Source organism: Nyctibius grandis, chromosome 11, assembly GCF_013368605.1.
Source record: "Nyctibius grandis isolate bNycGra1 chromosome 11, bNycGra1.pri, whole genome shotgun sequence".
Lineage (NCBI taxonomy): Eukaryota > Metazoa > Chordata > Aves > Nyctibiiformes > Nyctibiidae > Nyctibius > Nyctibius grandis.
This window is the reverse complement of record NC_090668.1, coordinates 812,258-831,751: the sequence shown is the minus strand read 5'-3', so window position 1 is coordinate 831,751 and position 19,494 is coordinate 812,258. Positions and strand designations below refer to the sequence as shown.

Genomic DNA, 19,494 nt, shown 5'->3' with positions numbered 1-19,494 from the left:
ACACCATTGCACGCGCATCATTGCACACACACTGTTGCACACGCACCGTTGCACACCATTGCACACACACTGTTGCACGCACACCATCGCACACACACGCCGTTGCACGCGCACCGTTGCACACCATTGCACGCACACCGTTGCGCACACACCGTTGCACACGCACACACCGTTGCACACACACCGTCGCACGCCCCCCCCAGCCCAGCCCCGTGCCCGCCGACCCGCGGACCCCTCCCCTCTGCGCCGGCCCCTTTAAGGCTCGCCCCGCCCCCGGCCGCGCGCCGCCGCTCGCCCCTCCCGCAGGCGCTGGCGGCCGCTCGCCACCGAGGCCGCGGCGCTCGCCATGGCCGCCCCCCCGCCGCCGCCGCCGCTGCCGCCCCGCGCCCGCCGACCCCCGCCGCTGCCCGCTGCCGCCGCCGTCCTGCTCGCCCTGCTCCTGGCCGGGGCCTTCGGCGGGGCCCACGGTGAGTGGCGGCCCCCGGGGCCCGGCCCGCACCGGGCACAACATGGCGGCGCGCCGCCCCGCCCCCGCCCGGCGCCGTGAGGGGAACGGGGGGGGATCGTGGGGGGGGAACGGGGGATCGATGAGGAGAACCGAGGGGGGAGGCGATGCGGAGGGCTGAAGGGAGCGGGGGGGGCCCGGGGCGAGCCCGGGCCCGGGGGTGAGGCCGGCCCGGGGGGGGCTGTGGGGCAGGTGGGGGGGGGGGTTGAGGCCGGGGGTGCGATTTTATGGGGGGGTTTAGTGGGGGGGAAGGGGGTGCAAGAGGGTTTGGGGGCCTGGAGGTTTCCTCTTAGGCTATGGGGAGGGCCCTGGGGGGTTTGGGGTGGGGGGTGTGGGCAGGCGGCCCTGGGGGGGGCAGAGGCCGGTGTTTCAGGGTGGGGAGAAGGAATGGGGGGGATCTATGGGGTGGGGGGGTCCTGGGAGGTGGGGGGGGTCTCTGGAGGCATCAAGGACTTGGTGTAGGGTTGGGCCTCCCGTATGTTCGGTGGTCCCGGTGTGGGGGTCGAGCCTGGCCGGGGGGGGGGCATTTGCTGGGGTCTGTGGGGTGAAGGGGACCCTTGGGGTTGTTTGGGGGGGGCAAACCCTCCGCAGTGGGGACGGCTGCGTGTCTGGAGGGGCAGCAGCAATTGGGGATGGGGGCCGGAGAGTGGGGGAGTCCCACGGTGCCGGGGATGCTCTGAGGAGGGACACGCTCACCTTGGCTTCATCTGGGAAGAGAACGGGGGGTCTTCCAGCCTGTCTTCAGGAGATAACGAAGGAAACTGGAAATTTATGGGCTTTTCCCAGCGTGAGGAAGAACGGGGGGTCCGTGTGTGTTGGGGGCCAGGGTGCGTGGGTCACTGGGGGTGTTTTGCGTGGGGCAGGGCGGATCAGCCCTGGGGTGGGAAGTGCCACCATGGTGCTGCCGAGCCTTGGCCAGACCTCGGGAGTTTGTGGCCTCGTCCCTGTTGACCCGGCCGAGGGTGGGATTCGGCAGCCCCCCATGCACCAGCGATTGCAGCGTGTGCGTAGTACAGAGCCTCTTGGAGTCTGTGGGGTGGTTTGGTTGTTTTTTTTTTTAAAGAAACCTTTCTAAAACCCCGTGCCCGTGGATTGTAACAACTGTAAATATTTGTTTGGAGGGAGGTGAGTGAGGGAAAACTCTTTGTTTCGGTTGTTTGCTCTGTGGCGATCCTTTCTCTGTACCTGGGGGGGGGTGCAACCGCTGCCGCTTCCTGGGGGAAGAGCGAGAGGTTTCGGCTCCACGCTGCTGAAGAGATCGGCCCTTTTCCTCAGAGCTGGACGGGCCCGAAGCATCTCTGAGCGCCTCTTGGCAGGGATGGAGGCCAGGCGGGTGGCAATGGCCTCGCCGGCGTCCGAGGCTTCGCCGCGCAGTCCATCTCGCTGTGGCTATCGAGGGCGATCGCTGCTTGTGTAACGCAGGTGCCTGTTCCAACAGGAACCGCGCTGAAACATTTTTCTCCTCCCCAATCCTCTCGCCGTTCGTGTTGGGTATTACCAGCCGACTGTCAGGAGGTAATAACTTTGTGCGTGCAGATCTGGACTTGTTAGCTACAGAAAATGGCTTTAAACCCCACTGGGGCAGTAGGTTAGGGGTGTATTTGCGAGTCCTGGTAATACAAATGTGCTTTAGGGGAGAGAGGCTGGGCTTTGTTTTAACCTAAAGTAAAATCCAGCCTTGAGAAGGTGCTTCAGCTTCTCTGTGATGAATGGCAAAGCAGGACCAAATGAGACTCGTTGCGTGTCTGCTCTCAGACTTTCACTTTGCAGTTTGTATATAGCTGGTGTTTATTAAAAAAAAATAAATAAAAATAAACAGGAAAAGGCCAATTGACCGTGCGTATCTCCTGGAAACTCGGACGACTCTAAGTGCCTTTGATATTGGGTGCTGCACGGCTGGCTCGTGCTTCCGCTCACTACGTGCTGTCCGTTCTCGTTCGCGCCGTCCGGTAAGAGGTGTGAGCTCAGCCTGGCCTCAAGGACACAAGGGAGCTGCGTTTGCGGAGCTCGGGAGCAGGACGGCAGGGAATAGGGGCTCTCACCCTGCGAATTGTTTGCTGCTCGAGCAGCCATGATGCGCTTGGGCTGCCTCCTCAGCCAGCGAGGGCTGCCCTTGTTCTTTACACCAGAGATCTTTACAGCTGCTTGTTTCAGGGTAGGTTGGAAAAACAATCCTAATTTCTGCAGTGCTTGGGAGCTGTGAACCTCTGAGTAAACAGAGTAGAAAATCCCCTCCCCACTCCTTCCTTTAAAAAAAAAAAAAGGAAAAGGAAAAAAAAGGTGCCTCTGCAGCGATGGTTACAGGGTGGTTGTAGGTAGGCTTTGTTTGCGTGCTTGAAATAAAGCGAGAGAGTACCGTGGGGAGCAATCTTGGGCCAGCAGATTTTATTATTAACACCTGCTTAAAATACTTACCCGGTTAAATCAGGCAAACTCCGCGTGGTCCGTAAGTTATATCTCACAGCTTTCCAAGAAAGGCTTCTCTAACTGGAAATTAAAAACAGTGTCCAACAAGCATTCTTGAACTCCTTCAGCTCCTTGGCCAGACAGCTCGGGTTTTTTTTTCCCTGGGTACGCCGGCCGCTGCCAGTAGTGGATGCTCCGGAAATCGCTGTTGCGAAAGGAGCGAAGTAAAACGTCAATTCTTTTAACAGCAAGCAAAGTTCACTGGGTGTCGACCAGTGGAAATATGTTCTCCGCCGCACAGCCAGCGCGGTTATCTGAGCAGACCGAGGAGGAATTGCTCGTCTCGAGGGAGAAAGCTGCGATGGTATTACGGGGATGAAACGTCGGCTGGTGGGGAGCTTGTAGAGTCAGAGCGTCGTGTGTGAGCGGTCGTACAGGGTGGGAGAGCTCTTGTGTCCTCGTTATTGAAGCCACTGGCTTTCCAGCCTCCCTTCTCAGTGGTTGTGGACCCATATATTTATTTTTTCATCAGAAAAGTGGACTTTGCTGCACACTAAAGCCCCTTGAGCAAAGGCTTGGTTTTCATGCGCTTGCTGCCTTCTGTGGGCTTCTTAGAAGTAGCCTGTGCACTGCTGGGTGTTGGAATAGAGGCTGCACGTTAAACAACTTGTTATTTAGACTCTGAAAAGCATGTGCCAGTTGCCTGAGAATACACAGCATCGGTTTTGAGTCTTGAAAACCATCAATAATGCCCCGTGCGGCTGCCTTGCCATATGGCTGGTTTGCAGGACTACTGGGATGGTATGGGTGGCTCCTAAACTGGTTTCCTGACAAGTCGAAACACAAAATAGGTGTCAGACCAAAGCCTGGAGAGGGAGTTCGGAGCCATATGTCTGTTTTCTGAGTTGAAGAGCAACAGCAGCAGAAATGTCAAGGCTTCTGCTAATTAACCTATTAATGATGAGACTCCTGTCAATTCGCTTATTTAAAACTCATTTAGGAGCTCTGCTTTTGTGTTACTTGAGTAGATGCAGGCAGAGTTCTTTGCTTTAAAGGTGAGAGCACATTCTTCCTGCCTTTATTTTTTTTCCCCATTTAGTGCATGTTTTCTAGTTAGCCGTGATGTGTTCATGTCAGGTTCAACCTGTGCCAGGGGACTGCAGCCAGCTTAAAAAAGTTGTGACTCTTGTTTCCAGCTTTAAATATCCTCGTATAATTTTTAGTTTCTGGATGACTTGCGTGAAAGTGCTTTTTTTCATGCTACTTTGCAGCTAATTTTAACTCTGTTTCATTTAGCAGCAGTGGGTCAGTAGACTTCGTAAGTACCAGCAAGGAGGAAAAGATGTTGCAATCCAAAAGGAGGAGGAGGAGTGGATGGGGCAGCGAGGTGTAGGAGAGATTCGAGGTGGTGGTCCCGTATCTACAGAAGGGCAAATCTGTGCTCATTTCTTCAGCTCCTCTGTAAGAAAACAGGGGCAGTGTGAGCCTCCAGAGCTGGCCTTGCACTTGATTTGGGATGCGGTGGGTGTCGGTGAGCTGACTCTGGGGCTTCAGAAGATACTGGTGCGCTACACAAGGCAGGTGTTTTGGGCTCGGATATGTCCTAGACAGGGCTGTAGGGGTCCCAGTTGTTGACCCCAGGCAGCAGAAGAATCGATGTGGATAGAATGGGAAGGAAATTGTTGTTTTTAAGGTCTTCATCGCATGGCTTGGAGTGTCTTGGGGTCATAGGGTTGAAGGAGGAGCACAAAGGGACTCCTGCAACAGACCTCTGCTCCCTTGCCGCGAGGGAATGGATTTATTCCTCGCCTGCTCTTGGGCAAAACACTGTGATAAAGGTTATTCTGTCTTTCTTTCTTTCAGCACAGCATATAGCGAAACCCTGAAAGGTATTCCTTTCTTCCAAGCATGTTTACACATGTCCCTCTTCATTAGAGCATCTAAAGGAAGAGCAGAGGTACAAACCCAATTGTTTTCCATTTCTCTTGCTAACGTTATGCTGCTGCAGCAGCATTAAGACATCACTACCAGATTGGGTCTCATTAAGTTAGGTGCTGTACAGAGACATAATAAATTGCAGCTCCTGTTCCAGAGCCTTACGAAGGCTCCGAAGTCAGGGGAATCATTGTTCTTCCAGCCTCGATCCAAACTGTTGAAAAAGAACAGCAGCTTACAGTCTCTGCAAAAATCTGTTTATCTGGTAAATACGGGGGTGGTTATTGGCAATTTTACCAATGATCATCTTCAGGTTAATTATCTTAATACATCTTGATCAGGTAGGATTTTGCCCTGAGAAAATGTCATCTCGCATAGCACAGCTTCAGGAGATTTTGGGAAATGTATTCCAAAAGGTGGTTAACACCATTACAGTAGGTTTTGCTGTGAAACTTTCCCCTGTCTAGCCGCATCGACATCTTGACACATGCAGCCCTGTGCGAGAATAAATATGTGCAAAATGAGCTCAGTTGCTGGGAAAAAAATGTTCTGTCGCTGTCAGAGCTTAATATTTTAGTCTCCCTGGAGCCTGGAGCTCTAATCCACAGCCCCCCACCGGTGTGTTGGGATTCATTTTGTACACACAAGTTACCTTTACTGGGGGAATCTGGTTCAAGAGGGCCGACTCTTGTTTTCCTCTCTGCTGTAGTTAATGCAAAGGGATACTAGTATGTTCCTCCCGGGAGCAATCCTGCTGCTGCCATAACCCATGAACCTCGCTGGGTACCTCGGGGAGCAGAAGCATCTCTTGGGCTCAGGGCGGTCGCTTGAAGGAGCCCCTGGCCCAGCAGCCGAACCCTGGGCTGCGTTAGTTGAGGATCAAGGAGTTTGTCTTTTGGCAGTGCCGACTGACTGCTCCAGGTTTTAGGAAGAGCGGTGAGGACCAGCACCAGGCCAGCTCGCTCCTGCCGTGGGTTCACTGCCTGCGCTCTGCCTTGGATTGAATGGCAGCGAGGGTTTGCTTCGGTATAAACACCGACCTGATCCATCTCTTGAGTGAGAACAAAGCTTTCATTCTGAGCATCTGCAGCTTAATGTTAGGCTTGTTTAAACAGCTTCTTTAAAGGGTTGGGTTTGTCTCTGAGCAGAATGTCAAAGAGCGTGCTGAGCAGATAGAGCAGGCTCCGCTGCCAACTTCTGCAGCACCTTCCCTGAGCCTCGTCCCCGGGCGCTCTGCGAGAGGGGAGCTCGCCGCCCCGGCTGTGTGAACTGCTCTTTTGTTTCCTTTTGCCCCATCTATCAGCCCAGTCGGTTTCTTTTATTAAGTAGATTATATGTTTTGCTCAATAGGAGCTTTTCTTCCCAAATAAAAAGAATGCTGTTGGCATGAAAAGTGCTTTTATTCACTCCTGTCTCCTTTTGCTTTGCCCAGGCGTCCCCGGCTGCTCCCAGCAGCGCCCAAGAGGTGCCCAGCGAGGGGCTCTGCGTACCTGTCTGTTTTCTGACCCCCACCCGAGGGGAAACAACAGTTGCTTTTTCCTGGTGTTACTGATACAAGAAGAATTTTCCCTTCTGGTTAATCAAACTTGAAATGCCAGACCCACGCGGGTTGCCCTGTAATTCTCCTCTCTGCCGGCAGCTCCCCGGTTCCCGGCGAGCCCCGGTGCAGACAGGCCTCTCCTCCGGGGCCCTTCTCGCTGCCGTGCTGGCAGCCGGTGGTGGGTGATGCTTAGGGAGGATGTGGCTGTAGCGATGGTAGACGTGTGTATCCTGGGCTTTCTCATGGTAAAAATAAAGACAGAGTCAACTCAAGGCTGGAGGCGGACTTCAGCTTCTACCTGGGGATCTGACCATCTTCCCTAAAATCTGAGTGCCTGCCTGCAGCCCGGAGGTTGTGGTTTGGAATATCTAGAAAACCTCTTGAAGGTCTCTGCTGAAGTACACACACGTGCTGAAGGCTTAATTTTCTTTGTTCCTGCAGCTCTCCTTACCGTAGGGGTTTTTTTAGGTGCTAACTGTAAGAATTGCTCTTAAAAAAAGAGCAGTTGTCTTGAAGGGGGAGCATCAGCTGCCAGCACCCCGAGGTGAAACGAGGCCGTGCTCTGTGGGGCATCCCCCTCCTTGGCAGGAACCTTCTGCTCTCCGCTGCACAGAGCAGATAAGGATCTTCCTACTCTGTCCCTGTGCACTGGGGCTCTGGTATCGTACCTTGCAGGTAAACTGATTTCTTTCTTTTTAATTCTACAAGTGAAACTGAGCAGATACAACCAGCTCCTCCGCTTCCCTTCTCAAAGGGATGCTTAGTTTCAGGGCCAGATACTTCAGTAAGACGTTTACAAAACCAGTTTTATTGGTGCATTGAAGTGTTTTGTTTACTTCTGAGCTTCTGGAAGCAAAACTGCCATAGCCTACATCTTGGGTTGGAGAACTTAGAAATGAGTCTGACAGGAGCCAAGTTTTGCTGTATCTAAATCAAGTTGAAAAGAGCCTGATGAAATGTGTGTGGTTTAAATGTTTTTAATTTGTACCCTGAGTTTTTGATAAAGTAATAAAGGAGATGCTTTAAAACACTATTTCCTTTTAAGTACACTTGAAGGGAGGAATGTGCCCTGACTGCTCATTACTATCTCGTGTTTTCATAAAATCTCCATTATAACCAACCTTTGTTCCCCCAAGTGTGCATATTTTTTGGAAGAATTGTCTTTTCTGTGCTCTCCTGACCACTGTGTACTCGGAGCTGTTGGTCAAGTTGAACATTAGTGGGTTTTTTTTCCCTTTCATTACAAAGTTTCCCCTTAAAAGCTGCATGATCCATGGGGGTGCTCTCAACCCTTCTCTACGATTCAGTCTCAGGGTCTTCCCTGTCCATATTCTATGTCCCTTTTCCTTGGCCTATGCTAAGCACATAGTAATAAACTACATTTGCTCGTGATGCTTTTTAAAGGCGTCTCACTTAGCTCTGCTGGGTTTTGCTGGCTTTTTACTGCTTCTGCAGTTTTGAATCTGTTGGTTCAAGCCACACCAGCGTTTAGCTGGTCTGAAATACTGCAGCCCACCTTTGAGCAGCTCACAACAACAGCTAGGAAATGAAGAGCGCAGTGTCCAGTGAGAATTAAGTGAATAGTAATGCAATTAGCCTAACTGATTTACCTAGGACACTGGAGATAAGGGATAATGGGTGTCCTCCTCCTAAACGAACCCTGAAGTTGATCAGAACCTGCTTGGTTTTCGTTAAGCTCCAGGTAACGTGCCCCCAGCAGCGTAACTCTCCGCTGGGCTTTGGACCACGCGCTGGCTGGGAGCAGGAGGCTCTTCCAGTGCCGTGAATACCCTTGAATGCTGCTGCTCCTTCAATCTGGCTGCCAGAGATGGCAGGACTGAGGGCTCGGGGTTCCCCTGGCCCTCGAGTTCACTTGTCGAGTGTCAACAGTGACTTTGGTCTTTAAACCGAGAGGGTACAGGAGGATTTAGCTGTCGGCCTGGGGAGAGTTAACTGTGGCGCTTGTATCTTGTAAAACACTTCTTCAGACTCTCTCCACCTGAAAGACCATTTCTGCAGCGGGTAAGTACATGTTTCTGAATCCCTCCGGGGAGGCTGAAAGATCTGATGAAAGCTGAAGAAAATCCTGCGTGCTGCTAAACAAGCCCCACCCTTCTTCTTGCCATTGTTGTGTGCGCTCTTTGTTCCCAAGGATGGCGATGCCTGGGGATTTGCTTACAGTTTTTCAGGCAGCTTGAGAAAAGCACAATGACGGCGGGGAGGCGGAAAAATGTGGGAATCTGCCTCGGAGTTTCTCCATCGTTCTTTACCCGAGTAATCTTCACGGCGAGCAGGCAGAAAGCCAGGAATGTATTTGACCCAAGGTAGTGTCTCGGATCAGGAAAGCAGTTACTAAATAAGTGACTGTTCTAGCTGGGTGTAGCACGCTTGGCTTGTGCAGTCGGTTTGAATTGGTTTGGTTTTGGCATCTGCCAACTGCTTGTTGTCTCCCTTGAGCTGGGGTGGTCGTCGCTAACCCATCGTGGGCAGCTCGTCTTTGGCGTAGCTGAGGAAGCCCAGACGGTGAGTTTGGGTGAAATCGAGTCTGTCAGTTTGAGTAATCGTTGTTTGCAGTTGGAGTTCTGACCCTAGGTTGGGTTGGGAGTGGATCTCGGTAAAATCTAGCCTAGTTTGCAGGGATGACTTGGGTCATGTCTGTTAGTGGTTGCAACAGGGGCAGGAAGAAGGGCTGTCTGGGCAGTTGTCTTCTGGAAAGGCTCCTCTGCTTCCACGTTGTGTTTTGTGCTTCAGTTGGGTTCCTGCAGGTCTGAAATACTGAGTATGACTTGTTCAGTTCCTAAAGTCTAATTCCTGAGCCTAAGAATGGCCCGTTCCCTCTGAAATGGGAAATGTAAAGAAAGTTTTCTCTTGTCTGAGCGTTTGGTGGGTTTCAAGGAGGTGGCCTTGTTCTGATCTCTGCAGCTTTGACATGTTTGTGCTCCGACTGCAAACAAGCGAACTCCACGTGTGAAACGGACGGCGCCTGCATGGTCTCGGTCTTCAACCTGGATGGTGTCAAACATCACGTTCGGACCTGCATTCCCGAAGCAAAACTGATCCCTGCTGGGAAACCCTTCTATTGTCTGAGTTCAGAAGATCTGCGTAATACTCACTGCTGCTACTCTGATTTTTGCAACAAGATTGATCTAATGGTTCCCAGTGGTGAGTAGAGAGCTGAATAAATCGTCTGTTTGAAGTGGGGAGGAGAGAAGCTGTTTGGGATTGGGAATAAGAAGTTCTCGGCCCTGTTGTCACTTCTTCCCTTAGGTTGCTGTGTGAACTTGAGCACTGGGTTTGTTTCCTTGATCTGTAAAGTGGAAATAATAACAAGCTACTTCAAATTAAAACGTGAAGCTGCTTGAACTCCCCGGTGGCTGACAAAATGTCACCAGATGATGAGGTTGTACTTTAGGGTAGGAGAAGCTTCCAAAGTTTAGGGGTTTTTACCCCCACCTGCACTCAGTAGCTCCACATTACAAGATTCCTCTCACCTTATCAGCCCTGCTGCTGGTATCCCACAGGCTCCTGGGAGCAGCAATGTTCATCTCCAGTTAAATGTAAGTTTCTGCTGCGTGCTGCTCGGTGCCTGCAGTGGCCTGAGGACGGCGCGTGTTCCCCGGGCACGGCTCGGATCCCTTTTCTGGCACAGAGCTGTGCTGTCGCCTGCCTTTTATCGGACAGAGTTCTTTCCTTCTAGGACTGCAGATCTTTTCAGGGATGAGCCATCATCAGCTTCAGAGTAAAGCGTGTGGGGTGGAGGGGTGCCCACATTCTGCAGCCCTGCCTTTGAGGGTGTGGGAAACGTCTGCTTCTTTCTAACTCTTGGGACGGAGAGGGCACGCAGTACTTCCTCATACCTCGTTACTCTCTGTTTTGGGCTGTTATTTAGTGGGTCGTATGAAGACTGCAGTGCCCATTTTTCTTGGGTGCAGTGAGGAAGTCTTTCTGTTCTCAAAAAGACAAATAATTGTTGTCTTCAGGTGTGAGTCTCCACTGGTTGTTACAGGGTGAAGAGGGAGAAGTGAGTCCTTACTGACTGATATTTTTTTCTCCCACGTGGAGAGTTCAAGTGGAAGGTAAAAGCAGGCTGTTCTAGCAAATTCAGCCAGAACAGGCTCCCGTCCTCTTCTAAATAGCAAGTGCCATAATCCCTGACCCCACAGTTGATGCACCATCCTCTTTTGGGGGTTTTGGCTGTAGTTTGCCTGCCTGATGGCTTGATCAGTCCCATGTTGACACTGTTACTTGATGTGACCTCTGCCATCCTGGAACAGCAAGCTAAAATTGTGCAGGCTCTGAGAGGATAATGAAAACACAAGAAGAAGGTCCTTAAAGAACACTTGTGAAGGAGTGATAATTTGCTAAAAGTGTCTTTCTCCTCCCTTTTCTCTCAAGGACACCTGAAAGACAACGAGCCCCCGTCGAGCTGGGGTCCCGTGGAGCTGGTGGCGGTGATTGCCGGACCCGTCTTCCTGGTGTTTGTTGTCATGATCATAGTAGTCTTTGTTTTTCATCACCACCAACGAGTCTATCACAACCGTCAGCGGCTGGACATGGAAGACCCCTCTTGTGAAATGTGCCTGTCGAAGGATAAGACCTTGCAAGATCTCGTCTACGATCTCTCCACCTCTGGCTCTGGCTCAGGTATTGAGATATGACTGGAAATGACGAATGAGAACTTGTAACGGAGTAGTCTGTTCTGGGCTTCTGGTTGCCACAGCTTTGCACGGTGTGAGGCCGTTGCCTCGTCAGCCCGTTCAGGTTGCGCTGTCGTGAGTAATGTGGAGGGCGTGTTTTAAACTCGGCCATGAAGCAGATGCTGTAGCCACGGCCCCGAGTCAGTGTTCAGTGCTTAGGCTGGGTGAGAGCAATAGTTCAGCTCCTCCTTTGCTGATGTGTAAAACCAGTTTTGTGTAGCTTCCCTCCTTTTCTGCAGGAGGGTAACTCAAACGGCTGCATCTATTTCCAATTTAGCCCTGGAACTGGATTTGGGTTGGAAACAGACATTAACCGCTAACCTGTGGGTTGTTGGCTTTCAAAGGAGGATGCAGGATGTAACCTGCATCAAAGCTGGCAGGAAAATGGGAAAGCTCCCAGCAGCTGACAATATTTCAGTGTGCAAATACTGCATTTGCACAGCCCATTTCATCCCAAAAATCCTTGGGTCTTCCGAAGCGGATGATGTACAGTGTTCGCTTCTGTAGCAGTTAGAAGAAATTATCCCCAGAACAGATCATTTTATTCATGACTTTGAACTATGAAAGCAGTTAGGTTAAAAAAAAAATGAATTTTGCAGCAGATGAAAACTGTAGGATAATCCACGGAGGCAGAGAATATATGTTTGATATTTGACCAGGGAATAAACCTTTAGCACCACATCTGCCATATATAAAATGTTTTGGGATCTCTTGTACGCACTCACAGCAGGTAAGAGGTGGCAGCTACGTTAGGGCTCCTTTCTTAAGAGAAGTTCTGGGGGTTTGCTACTTCTTAGCAGAGTTTGTCTTCAACGAGTTCCTTTCTTTGCATATTCAGGCTAAAGTTACTTTGATCTGCTGCAGTTCCCCAGCTGCTCTGTGCCTAATCACTGGTGGTTTGCAGGCTGCTTCAAAGCGTCACGCAGAGGCTGCCCCAGCTGCCAAACGGCACGTCCTACGCAGGAGCTGCCACCATTTGCTGCTCTGGGTCTTGCTTGGGCTGCTGGTTGTTATCCAGTGTAGAGCAGTCTAGGTTTGGTGATGCTCTGCTTCAGACTCCGGGCTTTCAGGAGATTCTTTTGCTGCAACAAGACACTCATTCCTCCGATTTCTTGTCTGTAGGTTTGCCGCTTTTTGTCCAACGGACTGTGGCTCGGACGATTGTCCTTCAGGAGATCATTGGCAAAGGCCGCTTCGGGGAGGTGTGGCGTGGCAGGTGGCGTGGAGGTGACGTCGCTGTGAAGATCTTCTCTTCGCGTGAGGAGCGTTCCTGGTTTAGGGAAGCGGAAATATATCAAACCGTTATGTTGCGCCACGAGAACATCCTGGGATTTATCGCTGCGGATAACAAAGGTAAACGGTGCCTCGGTCCTGGGAGCAGGGACTTCACCCGTGTGCAGTCTGCTCGTGGGAGTTGCATTTCTTCACTTGGGCTGACAATTAAATTGTTAAAGAAAACTGTCAGCGTGCTTTTGGAGTAGCTTCCTCTTTGAATGTTTCTTGCCAAAAGATGGTAAAATTACTGCTGCTGTTGAGAGGCGCGATGGTGCCTTAGCTGCACCTTAAAGTCATGTTTTGCCTTAAAGTTCTTTACCTTATTTGCCCCCAGGCTGGCTGTTGAGCTGCAGCCTTGCCCAGCAGCTCTCCTCTGTACCAAAAAGGGTGCAGGATGCTCGGTGGTTGTGTGCTGTCCCTGTCTGAGCACAGTCTCTTTCCTGCTGCAGATAATGGAACGTGGACTCAGCTGTGGCTCGTCTCCGACTACCACGAGCACGGATCGCTCTTTGACTACCTTAATCGATACACGGTGACTATCGAGGGGATGATCAAGCTCGCCTTGTCCGCCGCCAGCGGGCTGGCCCACCTTCACATGGAGATTGTGGGCACTCAGGGTAAGAGCAAAGCGTGAAAAGGTGCTGGGAATTCTTGAGGGGAGAATAAAGCAGAATTGACCAGGGGGACTGATGTGCTGCACAGAAAACCCTGGCTGAGTCAGTGGTCAATTCATCTGGTCAGTACTGACCAGGAACAGACTGATGGCTTTGGCTGGCTGCAGAGCAGGTCAGCCACGTGCTGGCTCCTGGGAGTTCCATCAGCATTTCCCATCCCTGTCCTAAAATTGGTGCTGCCTGGGTGGGATGTTAGCGCCGGCAGCAGTGGAGTTAGAAACTCCTTAGGTCCACAGCAACGTGTCTCACGCCTGGGACGATGGAGTTGATGTCCCTCTCGAGGCCTCTGGATGCTACTGCACCAGCAGTGCCTGCGGAGCGTGAGCGGAGCCTTTGCATGCCACGGGCTGTCAGCGCCGCTCTGTTCTTCAGCGCTGAAGTGTATCCAAACAGGAAAGTGTGTTGCAACACTGAGAGTTTAACTAACGCCCTGAAATCCGGTGCTGCCTCCGCGCCAGTCTGACTAATAGATTTCACCAGACCTTGACCCCCGCTGCTTTTTATTTTGCTCTCTTAGGAAAGCCTGGGATTGCTCACAGAGACTTGAAATCCAAGAACATCTTGGTGAAGAAGAACGGCACGTGTGCCATCGCTGACCTCGGTCTGGCCGTCCGGCATGATTCGGTTACGGATACGATTGATATTGCACCAAATCAAAGGGTCGGAACCAAACGGTAGGAGAACGGTGTTCGAAGGCGTCAGAGCGTGACTAGCAAAGGCCTGAGCTGCTGGTTGAGCACTGGTGAAATTCTCTGCCTTAAGCATTTCCAAGTGTCTCGCAGAGTGTCAGCATTGTGCCCGGATTGATGTTGAAGGGACATCAGTACCTTCGTCTCCAGGTGCCATCAAGCTGAGAGGTGTAGGCCAGCTACTAACTCAGCACCAGGGAGCTCAAACAATACTTGACAGCAAGCTTGGCATTCTCAAAAGCCTTTTGGGGTCTGCTCTCTGGAACCTGATGTGCTTTTGAATGTTTTTACCTCTTTCCCAACTTGCTGTTCTTTTGGGGTTATTTTGTTCACTCTCTTAGACCGTGGGGCCCAGTTCTGTTCTGGTTACGGCTGTGCAGAGCAGAGTTTGGTCTGCTGGGAAGCGCTGGGTGGGAAAACTTGCCATTTACTGTCTTCCAGAGAATCCCCTCTCAAAATGAACACGCTGTTCCTCTTCTGTTCTGCAGATACATGGCCCCAGAAGTCTTGGATGAAACCATTAACATGAAGCATTTTGATTCCTTTAAATGTGCCGATATCTATGCCTTGGGCTTGGTCTACTGGGAGATTGCTCGAAGGTGCAACGCAGGAGGTAATCCTGGGTTTCCCAGCCTCGGTGGCTTCCGTTGAGCAGGTGTTTGTGAGGTCTGAGGGGACCCTGGAGAACGGGGCTGCGGGAGGGTGTGTCCACGTGTGTTGGTACCGAGGGAGTTAACAGAAGCGACCCACGACTGCTGTTAACTGGCCCGTGTGGGGAAGTGGGTTTTCATGCTCTGACTGGTGGCTGATGTTGCTTTGGATGGGTTTTAAGGAAGTGGTGGTGCCGATTTGGTGGGTGTCAGTGTAAACGAGTGTCTTGGCACGTCCAGCTGCAAGCCAGAGCACAGCACCATCGTGCATGTCCTTCAGCTCAGTCAAGATTTGATGACCCTCCCTCTGTGCTGGGAGGTGTCGATCGCAGCACGCTGACTCCGTTCCAGTTTGGGCAGCTGCGTTTTATTTCCCTGAATTTTTCTTGTAAACTCAAATCCCAGATTCTTCATTTCTGTTCCGAATAACTGCAAAGTGGTGACGCAGCTCAGCAGTGAGTCATGTAGCCCAGACCAGTGTCAGTCTGATCCCTTCTCCCAGGAACTGCATTTCCCCTTCGCTGCCTTTCAGGTATCCACGAAGAGTATCAGCTTCCCTACTACGACCTTGTACCCTCGGATCCTTCCATTGAGGAGATGCGGAAGGTCGTGTGTGATCAGAAACTAAGGCCTAACATCCCCAACTGGTGGCAAAGCTACGAGGTAAGGCCTGCTTTCACCTTCACATCCCCTTTCCCCTCGATCAGGTGAGTAAAGAGTAAGTTGAGCTCCAGTTTTAGGAGGTGTGGAGATCTGTGTCAGTGTCCAGCCAGGTGGCAGCAGCCTGACAGACCGACTTGGGGTCGGGGGCAAGGAGAGCGTTGACACGTGCCGTTGTTTCTTGCCAGGCACTACGGGTGATGGGTAAGATGATGCGAGAGTGCTGGTACGCCAACGGAGCGGCTCGACTCACCGCCCTCCGCATTAAGAAAACCCTCTCACAGCTCAGTGTCCAGGAAGATGTGAAAATCTAGGCTCTGAGCCCCAGCAGGAGGAAACTGCACAAAAGCTGCCATGCTAGAGTAGATGTGTGACGGAGGCCTACCTCGTGTTTCTGCCCAATCTACTGCTACCAACCAGACAGCGTGACCTACAGGCTGCTGGGTGGGGAGATGGAGCCTGTTGGATCGCTCTCTTCCCTGCTTGGGTATGAAACAGAAACCTTTTATGATCACCTCCTGACAGCGTGAAGACTTGAGAGGGACTTAACCTGAGGGATCTCAGCCATGATCATAACTCTTGTTTCTTTAACAGAAATGCCTGTAAAGTTCAGTGCGCGCCGCACCCGCCGGCAGTGTTGGAGGCCGGGGTGCTGGGAGTGGGAAGGGAAAGGGAAGGTTTTCTTGCCGTACTCTGAGGATTTTTGTCTTTCCAGGGACCGGCACATTAATGCAGAAAAAGCATTTGCAAAACAAATGGTGCTCCCTTCTGAGAGGCTGAGCCTGAACAGTTGATCAGCTTCACGAAACCATTTCCCTCCTTTTTTTTTTTTTCTTAAGCTTGAAAAATTCTTAAGTCAAAAAAACACAGAAATCTGACTGGCTGTCGGTGTGCGCGATGGTGTCTGCATGCGCGAGGTGCGCGTGTCCCTGTGCCTGTTCGCCTCCTCCCGTAGCCGTGCGGTGTCTGCCCGTGGGGTGGCTCATCTCTGTCCGTGCTTTCTGTGCATGTGCAAATCTAGAGTGTCCCTTTTTTTCGAGCTGTGCGCGCTGGTGCTCTCCTTGGTGAGTCGTGAGCATTGTCTAGCTTGGACAGGCTGCTTAAATCCGGATCCTTCGCTCTCCGATGGGTGCTGTGGCCTTGCTGTCCGGCTGCGGGGACGTCCCATCAGGTTGCCTCACTGCCACCCCTTCCCTTTTTTAAGGACAAAACAACGAGGAACTGACTTCCCTCCTGGAATCCAGGCTTTTATCCTGAGCCCCTGGGGTCTGTAGGGTGGAAAGAGAGACCTGGGGCGGAGAGAGGTGCCACGGAGCTGAGATGCTTGTTGGTTTAGAGCAGGCCCTGCGCCCGGCTGGGAGGAGACCAGCCCACGGGGGAGTGCAGGAGACTTGTAGGAACGCGGCTCCTGAGTCCCCCATCCCAGTGCCCTGAGGACTTCTCGGGTCCTCGGGTGCCGTCCCGAGGGGCAGGATCTGACAGCGGGGTGCGGGTTTGGAAATCGATGTCCATCTTTTTAATATACATATATAAATATCTCATCATGTGGAAGTGGCTGTGTATAACTCGTGGGGTGGGGGGAAACTGCATGAATTTTCTTTCGATTAAACGCCGAATCAGGGTGAAGTAGAGTGGGTTTGTTGTCTGCAGCTGGACGTAGCTGAGGGCTGAGCGTGCCGGTCTGGGAAGTGCCGGTTGGTTGGTGTTAGGTCAGTATCTACGATATAGATCTCTGAAGCCATAACTTTTAACTGGAGTGGTTTTGATTATTATTTTTTTTTATTATTTTATTATTTTATGGGAGGGTCTGGATTTTAACTTTTTTTAATATTGTTAATTCTTTATAAGAGAAGAGAAACAATCTATAATTATTACCTCTTGACCTGTTTGTTTGTAAAGAAATCACTGCAAAAAAAAAAACAAAAAAAAAAAAAGGAAAAAAACACAAATGCACACAGCTCGATTTACACTGGAACTGTTTCTACTCAAACCTTGCGCCTGCTCGGTAAGGTGAGGTTTCATCTCTGCTCCGGCCACCGGGGTTAACTTTTGTGGTGTGTGGGGTTTTTTTTTTTTAAACACTCTGTTCTTGCTGTCTGTGTGTCTGTCCGTGTGTCCGTCTTCCCCCAGACTCCACCTTGTCTGTGACTTTGTCTAAAGTGAGGAGCGTGTTTTTTGCATCGTGTTTGGAGCCGTTTTTGCATCCTCCTGTGGAGTTCTCGCGGTCGGGCGGCACAGAGCTGTCGTGGGAGGGCCGGTTCGCGGGGCGTGCGCGGTGTGAACGTCCCGCTTCGTTCCCTTCCCGATTTGTTCTGACTCGTGTCTCAGCCAGAGGTCACCGTGTGTCTCCGGTACCGTACGTCCCTTAACCAAACCCTTCTGCATTTAGAAACCGCGGTGGTGGGCGCTTCACAGATACCCTAAAGACTCTTCAGCTGCTGTAGCAGGACCCTGGCGATGGCGGGTTGGGGACGAAGCCGTAGCGACCGTGAAATAACCCGCCGTAGGAAAGCCCCCCACGCCGGTAGGTACGTCTGCCACGTGCTCCTCCGCGGGGTACGAGTCTCCCACCCCGTGCAGGCTGCTTCTCGAGGACACTGAATCAGCTACGTAACTCGCGCTGCCTCGCCCAGCCCTCCAACTGTAGCCACACATGCATCTGCCTCAGCGCTAAACCAAACAGCAGCCAGCGGAGCGGTGTCGGAGCGGATCAGGTTAGGGGCGAGGGCAGGACGGCAGGGGATCCCCTATAAGCAGGATTGCAGCAGCAGCCTTGTTTGTAGAGAGGTGGCATCGCAAGGTGGGCAAACCCGAGGCGGATCCGAGGTGGGGACGCTGACTATGTAGCATTTACACAGCACTTTTCACGCAAACACGTGCCGGGGAGGTGCAGTGCTTACGTAGCTGACCGGTAGCAAACATAGGAATCGCTGCCCGGCTCTGAAACGTGCCCGGCTTGGAGGCGGCTGCAGCAGCTGGGGAAAAAAAAAACAACAATTCGGGACAAGAGACCGATGCTGAGGAGGGGAGATGTGAGATACTCGAGGGCGAATCGTGCTGGGGGGAGAGGCAGAGGTACGGAGCTTGTGCTTCTCGTCTGTGGGTTAATCCGTGGTACGCTGGCTTCAGAACAGATCTCTTGGTACTTCTCTGCCCCTTTTATTTGTTTGGGTTTGTATATTTTATTAGGAACGGACTGTAAAATAGCCACTTAGACACTTTACCTCTTCAGTATGCAAATGTAAATACGATGTAATATAGGATATCTTTTGTTTAATATAAAACAAGGCTGTCGATTTCTGCTGTACATTATTAAAAGTTTGTTTTATTCACGTGAGGTGTCGGAGTCTCTCGCGGTTTGCTGGGGAGGGGTGGGAGCCCCCAGAGAAGTGTCTGGGGGGGCTTGTTCACCCGCAGCTAAAATAATCTGCTCAGCAAATATTTAATATTGAATATGCCCCATATTAGTGGAGATGCAGCTTCCAGCGGGCGCCCGGGAGGTGCCTCGTAGCAGAGGCGAGACGAGGATGTGGCAGAGTGGTGCTGCGTGAGCTGCCCCCACTAATTCTCCCTAATTAGAGCCTCCTGTGAACGAGCTTGTGAGCGGCTCAAGGGGCAAATCCGCCGGGGCTGGGGGGTCCCTGCCATCTGGGCTCCCCCCTCCTCGCTTCTCAGCTTTGTCTGCAGCTTCTGCCGCGGCCCCCGGGAAGGTCTGACCCCGTCCTGGAAATGGAGGCAGCGGGTGAGTGGAGAGTATGGTTTTTATAAAGTAAAATTTGTTTCTCTTTTAGGAAATATGATGGGAAAAGGGGTCTGGGATGACTGCGGCCGTGGGGCCGAGTCCTTACCTGGGCTGCCAGATTTTGGGAGCAGGGTCGGATGATGTTCTTTGCTCCCTGATAAAGGGTTGTGGTTCGGTGCCCTGGGATGGGCGGTGGGCTCAGTCCTGTCCTTTCCCAAGCCCTTCCAAGCCGGAGCAGCTCAGCTCCGGGAGCAAGCTTGCCTCCTGGTAACCCCCGGCCAGCCTGGGGGCGGGTGCCTTGGGTGTAACGCCAGCGGGATTGTTACGAACTGATTTTTTTGGCAAATTTTAAATAAACATCTGGGCAAACTCCTCGATTCCGGCTGGAAAATTCCTGCTGCCTCCCACTGCATGTAGCAAGGGGCTGCCCAGGGCTGTGCGACGTGTCCCCAGCAGACACCGCGTCTGCCTCCGGGAATTGTTCCTTCCTCCGTGTCCCTGTCCCCAGCACGGGCAAAGCTCTTGCAGGAACGGTTTAAATCATGGAATCAGAGACTGGTTTGGGTTGGAAGGGACCTTAAAGCCCATCCAGTCCCAACCCCCTGCCACGGGCAGGGACACCTTCCACCAGACCAGGTTGCTCCAAGCCCCATCCAACCTGGCCTTGAACACTGCCAGGGAGGGGGCAGCCACAGCTTCTCTGGGCAACCTGGGCCAGGCT

At 52.1% G+C, this 19,494-nt stretch overlaps 1 protein-coding gene across 1 annotated transcript; it reads left to right on the top strand.

Annotated features, from left to right (window-relative positions):
• The first annotated feature begins 381 nt into the window (after nucleotides 1-381).
• On the top strand, nucleotides 382-18,363 carry ACVR1B (activin A receptor type 1B). The gene is made up of 9 exons (XM_068409855.1): nucleotides 382-467; nucleotides 9,309-9,548; nucleotides 10,782-11,030; nucleotides 12,206-12,436; nucleotides 12,808-12,975; nucleotides 13,550-13,706; nucleotides 14,210-14,334; nucleotides 14,904-15,034; nucleotides 15,220-18,363. Exons 2-9 carry the CDS (start codon nucleotides 9,374-9,376, stop codon nucleotides 15,343-15,345), a joined length of 1,362 nt encoding a protein of 453 aa, XP_068265956.1. The 5' UTR covers nucleotides 382-467; nucleotides 9,309-9,373; the 3' UTR covers nucleotides 15,346-18,363.
• Nucleotides 18,364-19,494: the final 1,131 nt, after the last annotated feature.

Coding starts and splice junctions, on each gene's coding strand:
- ACVR1B (XM_068409855.1), top strand. CDS start 9,374: ATGGTCTCGGTCTTCAACCTGGATGGTGTCAAACATCACGTTCGGACC. Junction 12,976..13,549: donor GGAGATTGTGGGCACTCAGG/GTAAGAGCAAAG, acceptor TTGCTCTCTTAG/GAAAGCCTGGGATTGCTCAC. Junction 13,707..14,209: donor CAAAGGGTCGGAACCAAACG/GTAGGAGAACGG, acceptor TCTGTTCTGCAG/ATACATGGCCCCAGAAGTCT.